We start from the raw sequence: 12,125 nt of genomic DNA on the forward strand, positions 1-12,125 counted from the left end.
GAGGGTCGGTAGGGAGAGCATCCAAAATTTTTCTCGTATCAGAAATTTGTTGAGGCGTCTCAAGTCTAGTATTGGGCGTAAGCCTCCCGTTTTTTTCGGTACCAGGAAGTAACGGGAGTAGAAGCCCTTCCCCTGTTGTTCGGGGGGAACCTCCTCCACTGCTCTCAGGCGAAGCAGGTCTCGAGCTTCGGAGAGGAGTAGGGGTAGCTGCGTCCGGTTGAGAGGGCAATTCCTTGGGGGGTTTTCCGGAGGAATTGCCCTCTCAACCGGACGCAGCTACCCCTACTCCTCTCCGAAGCGCGAGACCTGCTTCGCCTGAGAGCAGTGGAGAAGGTTCCCCCCGACCAACAGGGGAAGGGTCCGAAAGTTGAGAGAGTATTATGATGAGATCACACCAAGGAACCATGCGTCCGACGTGACTTGTTCCCAGCGAGGGTAAAAGGCTTTGAGGCGACCCCCGATGGGAAGGAGGCCTGGGACTATGGCGGAGGGGGCCCGCCCCCTTCCGCGTATACCATCAAAAGGACGGGGATGGTTTGGTAGTCGCAGGCGGTTGGGACTTGGGCATGGCCCGGTGGTGGGCTTGCGGACGCCTGGGTGGAGGCCGCGAGAAGGCAGGAGTGGATTTTTGTGGGTAGCGGCGCGGAGGGGCCCTATACGGCCTGGACGCGGGCGGTTTGGGCTTTTGTCGGACGAGGGAGGCAAATGAGCGTTCGTGTTCGGAGAGGCGTTTTGTAGCCGCCTCGATAGTGTCATCGAACAGTTCTTTTCCCACGCAGGGGAGGTTAGCCAACCGGTCCTGTAAGTTGGGGTCCATGTCGACCAGGCGTAGCCAAGATAGTCGGCGCATGGCGATAGCAAAAGCTGCCTCTCTGGAGGAGAGTTCGAAGCCATCGTAGGCCGCGTGGAATAGATGGAGGCGTAGGTTGGAGAGGGATTCCAAAAGTAGGCTAAAGGCTCCTTGGCGGGAGGCCGGTAGGTCAGTCTCAAAGGCTCTCAGTAGTCCAATGAGGTGTTTGAGGTAGGATGTGAAAGTGAAAGTGTAGCTTTGCACCCTAGAGGCCATCATCGCATTTTGATATAGTCTCCTGCCGAACTTGTCTAGGGTTCGGCCTTCTCGGCCTGGGGGGACCGCCGCTGAGACCCGGGAGGGGTGAGCCTTTTTAAAGGAGGATTCTACTAACAGCGACTGGTGGGAGAGCTGTGGTTGTTCAAATCCCGGAAAGGGTACTGTACGGTACTTGGCCTCCATTTTGGAGGGCACGGCTGTGACCATATAGGGGGTCTCCAGGTTCCTGAAGAGAGCCTGTTGGAGTATCGGGTTAGGCGGTAAGCGAAGGGACTCTCTGGGTAGTGATGGCATATCCAGTTCCGCTAGGTACTCTTTAGAGTATCTGGAGTCGGACTGGAGGTCTAAATTCAAAGCGTGGCCCATGTCCTGGACAAAGCGTGAGAAGGATGGTCGGGATGTTCCCGAGGCCCCGTGGGGGGTCGGTGAACGAGACCTCCGTCGGGTGGAGAAGGAAGGGGAGGCTTCCCTCGAGTAGCGAGGTTCCTGCTCCGATCCAAGCTCCGAGACCGGGGAAGTACTGTGAAAGTGTTCTGGGGTCGTTGATCTCCGACGTCTCGAGGAGCCCCTCGGGGACGATGCCGGGGTTCGGGGTACCGATCGATGTCGAATCGGTGACCTCGACCCGGACTCCCTTGGTGAAAGCCCGAAACCTCGGATCGGAGCCCCGGTCCGAGGGGGAGTTCGGAGGATGCGTGGGTTGGAGAGTGATAACTCTGCCACCTTCAGCGGTCCCGTACGAGGTGTAGGTGAACGGCCTCGTAGAGTGGGGGAACCCCGGGCCTTCTTAGAGGTACAGCGGTTCGAGGTTTCTGTTGGTTTAGCTCGACGTTTTGCCCTGTGGCGGTCTGTGGAGGGAGAGCGCCTCGGGTGCCTCGGCGAGGAGTCCGAGGAGGATGAGATGTGGCGAAGTTTGCGCACTTTTCCCCGAGGTGGCTCGACGCGAGGCTCAGGCTGGTCTGGCACATGCGGGGTCGAGGTCGAGGCAGAGGCCGGTTGTAGATGGGCCATTGCAGCGGACAGCTCCGATGAGATCATTGCTCGGAGTAAGTCCTGGAAGACGGGCACGGACAGCATCGAAGGCATGTCCCCTGCCTTGGTGCACTCCACCGGGGGCGACCTCGTATCAGAGTATTCCCGTGTGGTGGAGGCACGGCCCGAAGGCTTGGAGGGCTTCGTCGGGGCTGTAAGCATGGGACTTCCGCCATGCGTCGCCGGTGTCCCCGAGGTTGGTTTCTTCGCTGGTACAGAACCTGAAGAGGGAAGAGGGGACTTACCCGGAGCCGAGGCTTTCTGTTGTCCCGAGGACTTCGGAGTCGAGTCTCGAGGCGATGCCGAGGTATTCGGGGCCGAGGTCAAGGCTGGGGGCGAGGTCAAGGCCGGGGCCGACCTCGAGGCCGAGGTAGAAGGTTGGTCTGGGGTGAAAAGATCCGCCATGCGGGCTTTCCTTCGACGGAGGGCCCGGTTCTGGAAAGTAGCGCACTGGGGACAGGAGTCGGTTGGATGAGCGGCCCCCAGGCAGAGGATGCACCGGCGATGCGGGTCTGTGATGGAAAGAAGCCGCTCGCACCGGGTGCACTTTTTAAAGCCGGTCAAAGGCCGGGACATAGAATCGAAAGTGGCCGCGGCTTGAGTAGCCACGCGGCCATGGGGACCCGGAAGCCTCCGGGTCGGTCAAACGAAGCAGGAATCAAGTTGAAGAAGAAAAAATTTCGCGCACAGCGACTTAAACGATGAAAAACAAGAAAAATCGCGGTGCTAGAAGGCAGTTGGGGCAGAGCCTGAAAAAACAAGACTTCTAGGCTCAGCGGAAAATTTTGAACTGGAGACCACGAGGGGATGCACCCTCTAGTGGAGCAGGAAGGCACGCATGCGTGGAGCAGCAGAGCAAACTTAAATCTTCTATCAAGTTTGCTTGAAAATGCTTCCGCATCGGGGCTCCGTAGATGACATCACCCACATGCGAGAATATCATGCCTGCTTGTCCTGGGATAATATGAATTATCAGGGCCGTGTGTGTGCATAAACTTTATCAATGTGTAATTTTCTTCCATTGATACTTTGCCAATGCTACCAATCCACCATTTGTTATCATAAATGTAAGCAATACAGCAATCATGGAACAGTTGTGATTTTCAAGTCCAGCATTGTAGTGTCCTTATTGGAAATTCTGGCCATGAAGTAGGTAGTATCTTTTGACACTGCTCACACAAACGGTGTTTGAGTTGAGTGGTACAAATTGATGATGTTCTCTAGTTCCAGCTATTGTGCTGCTTTCTTATCATCTTTCTTCTTGAAATTTGTTTTCATCAATTTTTTCTTTGCAAATATGTATAATTATATGTATGTTCTTGCCACAGAAATTGAATAGGTCTTTTAGTGTCAATATTTGGTCATTCAAAGGTCTTTGAAGGCTAGCTCTAGCTGCTAATCTTTTCGCTGTTCCACCAATTCTGTCACAAGGTGATTTTCCTTGGCTTGTACATACACAGTGGTTTTTTGGAAGATGATATTTTAATCACCACTGATCCCTTTTTTGGTTAGTAGTTTAATAATAATAATAATAATAACTTTATTTTTATATACCACAATACCACAAACAGTTTAAACATATATAGCTTATTTTTTGGGGCATTATTTCCTAGCGCTGAAAAACAAAACCATCTTTTTCATGGGAGTTGAAACATGCTCTAATAGAGTTGGTCCGAATATTTTTCTAGATGACTTTTTTTCCAGCTGGCTAAACTACCCAATTTTTGATGTTTTTAAAAAATAATAATAATAATTTAAAAAAAATCATAAAATTTAAAGTGAAATTTAAAATGAAATTCTAAAGAACGAGATTAGCTTATAAACTGAAATCATATATTTGAGAACAAAGTCAAGTCACAAAATAGTAGACAAAAATTTACAGGGATAGCTTCATTATTTCAGGAACCACAGAAGGCTAAACTTTGGGCTCCTTTTACTAAGCTGCGTTAGGGCTTTAATGCGTGGAATAGCGCGCGCTACAATGCCGCGCGCGCTAGACGCTAACACCAGCATTGAGCTGGCGTTAGTTCTAGCTGCGTAGCGTGGGGGTTAGCGCGCGCGTGCGCTAAAAACGCTAGCGCACCTTAGTAAAAAGAGCCCTTTGTAATTTTTTAGCGCATCTAATTTTTGGCCCACTTTGAGGCTTTTTATGTACCTCAATTTCAAAAAAATGAAAATCCGCATTGATTTCATTGAATAGATAATAAAAAGTTGTAGAAGGCCGTCAAGTATCGTTTGTTTTGTTTATATAACCAAGGAAATATTTTGACTCAAAGTTGCAAAATTTTTGCAGGGATACTGCAAATGGTCACAGTATGGTATCAAACAAAAAGCTTTATCACCGCAAGTATTCCTCTGGCAAATCTTAAACTTTATCAAAGTTAGAGTCATGTAAGTTTCAGCATATAAAGTTTCATCAAAATCCTTGATGGTGAGGCGGGGAGAGGGGGGGGCACTTTTCTAAAATTAGACCACTTAACATGGAATGACCCAATGTATGGTGCAAAAGTTAAAGAAGAAAAATGAAAAAAATATAGAGATGGAAATGATAATTTGCTTTAATGAAGAGGAGAGAAAGAAGGTTAAGTTTGTTCCATATTTCAGAAGCCTACCATACTCCACCACGCCAAAACCAGCCTATCAAATAAAACAATCAGGTAGTGAAAAGTTTATTGAAATAAAATAAATTATACCATGTTTTGTATTTCTGAAACAATAATTCAGAACAAGGGCAGATTTTACATTCATTTACTTGAATAAAATTGTCCCCAAAATTAAACACACAGAGCTGAAACAAGACCGTTAGCGTTTCCGTAGCCATGGTCTCATATTTTGTAAAAAGTGGTCTATTTGTACGCAACAATCAGTTTGTTTAAAATAAACTTTGCCTGCATCTTGTACATCTGTCTGCAGTGCTTTTTCTTTGTCCTTAGCGTTTCCATAGCGAAATGGTGCCAAAAACTAATAGTGTGGGGGAGAGTGTGTGGCGCAGTGGTTAAAGCTACAGCCTCAGCACTCTGAGGTTGTGGGTTCAAACCTACGCTGCTCCTTGTGACCTTGGGCAAGTCACTTAATCCCCCCATTGCCCCAGGTACATTAGATAGATTGAGAGCCTGCTGGGACAGACAGGGAAAAATGATTGAGTAACTGAATAAATTCATGTAAACCGTTCTGAACTCCTTGGGGAGAACAGAATAGAAAACTGAATAAATAAATAGTTTTGTTTCAGCTCTATGTGTTTAATTTTGGGGACGATTGTATTCAAGTGATTGCTTATTTTTAAGTTTCTTCACTTCCTTAGGCAGGTGTTGATTTGCCAAAAACATGGCCCAGGTCGGGCCAAACAATTAAGATTTTTTGACTGTTCCAAAACTGGGTGGCCCTTAGTGCTTTTTTGCAGTTATCTTCTTCATATCAGCACCCCAGTGAGCTAACACCTTGTATAATATAGTCACCCTCAATATTGCACACATTCAATAGTCATCACTGCATTCCCACAGGATAATCACATGGTTTCTAGGACTGTAGGAGGTGTTTACACTGGGACAATATCCAGAAGGACTTTTAATCTGCAAGATTTGAGCTTATCTTCAAAGCAAAATATAATCTCATTTTTGACTGAAAATCATGAGAAGGTCTCCAGCAACTGCCCTTTAGCAGAGATGCCATGAAGGGCTTAGAGCAGGGGTAGGGAAACTCCGGTCCTCGAGAGCCGTATTCCAGTCGGGTTTTCAGGATTTCCCCAATGAATATGCATTGAAAGCAGTGCATGCAAATAGGTCTCATGCATAGTCATTGGGGAAATCCTGAAAACCCGACTGGAATACGGCTCTCGAGGACCGGAGTTCCCTACCCCCTGGGCTTAGAGGAAATCTAAGAGCAAGGATGTATCTTCACAAAGATTCAAACTGTATATACACCATGGGTTTTTCTATTATACGCTGTGCAAGCGAAAGCTAGACCAATCAAGAAAACAGGACAGAAAAAAGTATTGATGCATTTTAGATGTGGCTTTGGTTGTGAATCTTAGAAATAGAAACATGATGGCAGATAAAGGCCAAATGGCCCATCCAGCCTGCCCATCCGCAGTAACCATTATCTCTTCCACTCTCTAAGGTAAAAAAGAAAAACAGCTGAATCCTGGTTCATATTAGCTCCAGATTTTCTCTCCACCTTACCTTTCATGTGCAAAAAACTGTGGAAGTAAGGCAAGCTGACGCAACTGTAGACAGACTCCCTCCGATATGACAGCTCATCATCTGTGTCGAACCGAGAGTCTAAATCCTCTTCACTATCTTCAAACTGTAAAGAAGGGGGGGGGGTGGGCAGGGGAGGGAAAATGGGGAACACATACACATGAAAATCTGAGCAATCAATAGGAAGAGAGTATTACTCTGCTCCAGATCTGCACACTCTTCTCGGCAAATAGGAGAGAGCTAACCACAAGAGCTTTAAGTACAGAATAGAGAATGACACGGTGACAAAACTCATCACCGTTCCCGTCCCCGCGGATAACCGCGGGAAATAATCCCATGTCATTTTCTAGTGTCTATTTCAACCTCAGTCCTTCTACACCAGCATTCTTCAAAGCAAGCTTGCGGGTCAGTGGTTGTGGCCATTCATACTCTGATTCTTATGGGAGCCAAGAATAATGAAGCCATTGTGACATCACTGATGTGATTGGCTCTTAGGCACTGGTGGAATGAGGCATTATGACATCACAATATCTGCTCTGGATACCAGAGACTGTCATTCTGATAGACATTCTGTCTATCTCAACCTCAGTCCTTCTACACCAGCATTCTTCAAAGCAAAGCTTGCGGGTCAGTGGTTTTGGCCATTCATACTCTGATTCTTCCCTCTCTCCTTAAAGAATGACATGAAGATGGTTTCCCGCGGTTAATTTTGTCACCGTATCATTCTCTAGTACAGAACATTTTCCCATAGGTGACATGAGAGAGCACACTTTGAAAGCCTGGGAGCATGCTGCCCTTCTGCAGCAACCAGTCTTCAACACGTCTCAGCTCCTGCATATTTCCCCTAAATGTGCTACTCTGCTGTGTGCCTGTCTTTCTGTGCCTCACAGGAAAAATGTAACGCTTGTCTTGACCTGTCTGCTGTTCCTCACTTTTTATCTTTCTTGTTACATAGGTTTTTATGGGTCGGTTTCTCCCATGTTCAGGAACCTACAGAGTGTGTTCCTCCCTTCACACAGTATAATAGGATCACCGGCTGGCAGTGCACATGATCATCATAAGCAGGAAGAATAAAGCCCGCGCCTCACTCTGGAAAGCAGCCCGCGACAAGAGAGAAGCAATTGTAAAATAATGAGTTAAGTAAACAGGGCCTGAGCCCACAGAGAGCAAATACGCAGCTATACAACGCCTGCTTGGAGAATTCAGGTCTTGCTTACTCAGCCAGTCCAGAAACTCTTTTACTCTCCCAATCTGCAACAAAGGCAGGGGTGATATCAGGGATTTACAAACTTCCAATTCTGGGTGCCCTGTTCAGACGCCACTGCTGTAATATTCAGATGAAAACCGATCCTGAACCCCCATCCCGCACCATTACATGTGCTTAATGATTATATTCAGAATTAAAATCTATCACATGGAAGCCAGGGCTCGACAAATCCTAGGAACCAGAGACAAATTTCTTGGCACATGGGATTTTTGTGCCCATTTAAGTTGAGTTTCTTTTTTTTTAAGGGTTGCTGCTTTAATGCAGGAAATTCCTCCTCTGTGCATTGCATGACCCTCGTAATATGTCTTGAGCCACACAGTGCAAGGAACTCAGACTGGTCTCAAGTAGCAGGAGTCCAATGTGAGTTCCTACAGCATGCAGATCAGACTTACACAAAGCTGTGCGATGCGCAGATCAGGAAGCATGGACAATGGGATAATCTAATAAAAGAAAACGCTAGGCCATGCATGCGCACTTCCTCTGCGTGCGCCGGTTTTCCGTGAGCTGTAGCGACCCACAGGTAGGAGTGCGCATGCGCTGCTTAGGGTTCCGTTTTTCCGTCTGGCCTGCTCCCTGCTGCTCCTTGCCGTATTGTATTTTTTAGTTGAAAGACGCAGCAGACTTCCGACGCAGGTGGGGATCATGAGATGAGCCACCGCCGCGTCTTTCAACTAAAGGTGCCGCCGTGGCTCCTGTCACCAGCCGCACTTGCTTCAGAGAAGACTTCTAATGCAGGCGGGGATCGTTAGAGGAGCCGCCGTGGCACCTTTAAACTGAAAAATAACTCCGGCAAGGGAGTCAGCCAGACCACCAAGGCAGCCACTCCCCCCCCCTCCCGCCTTCTTGGGCTACTCTCCGGGAGCAGGCGAGTGAAGCCCGGTACTTCCGGGTAGCTAAGGGGTGGAGTGCGGCGCGTGCCCAGGGTCCGGGTGGAGAAGCCGGTGCTGGAGCTGCTCGCGCACATTACCTCTGGTTAAAGCGCCCTGGGAAAGGCCTGAAAGCGACAGGGAGGAGCCACCCCCAACACAAAGATGCCAGCAGAAATGGAACAAGGCTGGATTTTCAAGGTATGCTTGACTTGAAGCATTTATTTCTCGATAACAATGTTCTCAGCTTTTTTGAAGTTAAAAAATGTAACTATTGCAGACTGCTTGGGGGGGAAGGAAGGGAGGCCTACTGCTGGACAGGGGGAGCAGGAAAAGGTGCTGATGGACAGGGGGGAAAAAAGGAAGGGAGGCCTACTCCTGGACAGGGGGAGCAGGAAGAGGTGCTGATGGACAGGGGGGAGGTAAAACAAAGGGAGAAGGGCTGCTGCTGGATAAGGGGAGCAGTGAAGGGGTGGTGGTGGACACAGGGGAGGTAAAAGGAAGGGAGAATGGACAGGGGGAGCATGCAAGGTGTGGTGGTGGGATAGCCAAAAAGAAAGACAGAAATACAGAAAGCGGCTAAGGAGACAGAGAGAGAAAGAAATAAAGACAGACACACATATATATTCTAGCACCCGTTAATGTAACGGGCTATTCAGTGAGGGTCTGGGCAGGGAGAGCGACAGAAAGAAAAAAAGATAGAAAGAAAGAAATAAAGATAGACAGCGGGAGGGAGAAAGAAAGATAGAAGGAGAGAGACAGAAAGAAAAAAGATAGACGAGGCAGGGAGAGAGACAGAAAGAAAGGAAGAAAGAGACAGGGGGCCAGGAGAAAGACAGACAGACAGACATCTATTCTAGCACCCGTTAATGTAACGGGCTTAAACACTAGTAATAATAATAATAATAACAGTTTATATACCGCAATACCGTTAAGTTCTATGCGGTTTACAATAGATTAAGCGAGGTACAAATTGATTGAATTTAAGAGGGGGGAAGAGGAGAGTTAATAGGACCGGAAATGCGTTGTTGAGGAGAAAGAGATTAATAGGACAGAGGAATCACTATGGAGGAAAAAAGAAGAAGAGTGGGTCACTTGTCTAAATATTTTAGGAACAGTTGAGTTTTTAGACGTTTTCTGAATTCCTCATAAGTAGTGGGTGAAAGCAGTTGATCTAAGTCTTTACCCCACAATGCTGCTTGATGTGAAAGAAGGGGGAGTAATGGTGGAAGAGGGAGAGAAAAGAGGTTCATTATCTTGCTGGGATAGGGGCGGGGGAGGCATCTGACTGGGGTACAGGCTGGGGGTGTGTGGAGAGAGGATGAGAGTTAAATGGGGGTGGGAGGAACTGGATGACTTAAGGGAGGAATGGACTAAAAGAGACTGGGTGAAACAGGGCAGAGGGGGTTAGCATAGCTGGGTATAAAAAAAAAGTTTAGACATGTTTCCGGAAGAAAAGTCAGACTGCTATCGAGATAGGCAATGGGGAAGCCATTGCTTGCCCTAGGAATACTGTTACTATTTGGTTTCTGCCAGGTACTTGTGACCTGAATTGGTCACTGTGGAAATAGGATGCTGTGCTAGATGGACCACTGGTCTGGTCTAGTACAGCTATTCTTATGTTTTTATGAGAAAATGGATGACAAGTGTGTAGGGGGTGGGGCAGAGTTCCTGAAGTAAAATTCCACTCGTGGCATTCAAGAGTGAATTAAAGGGCCACATTTACTAAGCCTCTTTTTCTCTTACAAAAGGTATAAGTAAACATTCTTAGTAAATCAGGCCCTAAAGAGACTGATAAAAGGCCTCAGAACAGATTCCCCCTCCCGATTTAGCTGCTGGTTCAATGGCAAGAAAAGCTGCCGAGGTCTTGTAAAGGAAAACATCTTGACATACAGCAAACAAACATGAACGATTCTCACATTTTTGGGTGGAAGTGCGTGGATATCATCGTGATGACATCACGCGCATGCGTGACATCATCTTGTCGATGTCCAAGTGTGTGTGTGTGAAGGCCCTCCAGGAAGGGCCCTGAGACGCCAGTGGGGGGTGCCAGAAGGGAAGAGGGCCAGAGAGAAGGATAGCCGCTAGCGCCCACTGATTGCCCAGGACGTGCCTCTCGTGGGCAGTCAGTGGCTCCTCTCCTCCTCCCCAGTGTACCGTGACACACTTGAAATCTCAGGAGGCACACAGTTGAGACACACTGAGTGATGCCTACTGTGGCTCCAAGAGTGTCCTTGTATTGATGCTACAGCCAGGACGAAGGAGGGCGGTTTGGAAGGCAAGTAGTGATTAAGGGGAACCCCACCCCCACCCTCTAGTACAGGGGTAGGGAACTCCGGTCCTCGAGAGCCATATTCCAGTCGGGTTTTCAGGATTTCCCCAATGACTACGCATTGAAAGCAGTGCATGCAACTAGATCTCATGCATATTCATTGGGAAAATCCTGAAAACCCGACTGGAATACGGCTCTCGAGGACCGGAGTTCCCTACCCCTGCTCTGGTAGAAAAGGTCCTGGAAAAGCTATATGTGGTTCAACCCACAGACCATGTTACCAACAAGGTGAATGTCACACATTTTAAACACTTTACATGCTAATAGAAAGAATGCCAACGGCAACGTGGCAATACACTGTAATGAAGCGGACACTTATTTTTGAGAAACAAATGCAAACGATAGTTACTAAGCAGTCACATGCACACAGAACCACCCAGGAAAAATAAATACTCACAGAAGACTGGGCTCCTTCAGAGCTGAACCTGTAAGCCCCCGAGCTATTGTATGTCCCCACCGAGCAGCGGTAGTCAGGAGACCACTGGCTGCTATGCGAGTTGGAGAATGTCACGCTGCTCCCAGAAGTGATAGCTCCATCCTCATAGTCATCTTGATCATAATCGTAATCCCCATCGGGAGGCAAAAGCTCCACCGAGTCCTGTGGTTTGCAAGAGGCTATTTCTGGCATGCAGTAGGTGGACTCCCCACCTGATGAGTTATTAAGGCTCAGTGCATCATGGCTAGGAGGGGCCGGCAGTGGATCGACAGCAGCCTCTGTTGTAGGCACCACCGTGTCATTCATATAAGGATCTTCTTCAGAAGAGTCATCGCTCGTTCTAATGCCACTGGTTCTCTGGTCTGAGTGGCCATGCTCACTTGGATTCGGAGAGTCTTTGAAGGCATCATCATCGGCTTCGAAGCCTTCGTCTACTTCCTCCTCCGCAGGGTAAGGTTGGCTGAAATTGAAATTAGGCTTCTCACTAGGCATGGTCCCAGCTAACTCGGCCAACTCAGCAGGGTACTCAGCGCTGACCGAGAGGGACAGTTCAATGTTCCGCACGCACTCGTCGATCTCATCAAAGTTGAGGGACTCCAAGAACTCCTGGGCTGCCCTGCAGGCCTCATTTTCAAGACGCTTCAACTCCTCATCCCGGAGCAGCTGGAGCCTCTGCAGCGAGGACTCCGTCAGTGACAGCTCCTGCTGTTCTTTCATGCGCTGCAGTTCATCTATCTCCTTCTCCAGGCGCAGGATCTCCTCCACCTGCTTGTTCTCCCGCTGCTTCTGTTTCTCCAACTCCTGTTTCAGTGCTGCCTCCCTCTGAGCTTCCAGCCTGACTGCCAGTTCCTTCTGCTTCCTCGCTTCTTCAGCCTGTGTACAGGCAGAGAAGAAAAGGTTAAATGCACCTGCCTCTGAATTATGTAA

General features: G+C 48.2%; 1 protein-coding gene across 1 annotated transcript in view; it reads right to left on the reverse strand.

Annotated features, from left to right (window-relative positions):
* Positions 1-12,125, reverse strand: part of MYO10 (myosin X) — a 522,066-nt gene that overhangs the window by 76,874 nt on the left and 433,067 nt on the right. The window contains exons 25-26 of the mRNA XM_033935250.1: positions 11,160-12,071; positions 6,280-6,403 (exon numbers count right to left, since the gene is read on the reverse strand). Of these exons, the coding sequence (XP_033791141.1) occupies positions 6,280-6,403; positions 11,160-12,071 (1,036 nt within the window). The remainder of the gene's footprint in view (positions 1-6,279; positions 6,404-11,159; positions 12,072-12,125) is intronic.

The sequence above is a fragment of the Geotrypetes seraphini genome, chromosome 2, assembly GCF_902459505.1.
Source record: "Geotrypetes seraphini chromosome 2, aGeoSer1.1, whole genome shotgun sequence".
Classification (NCBI taxonomy): domain Eukaryota; kingdom Metazoa; phylum Chordata; class Amphibia; order Gymnophiona; family Dermophiidae; genus Geotrypetes; species Geotrypetes seraphini.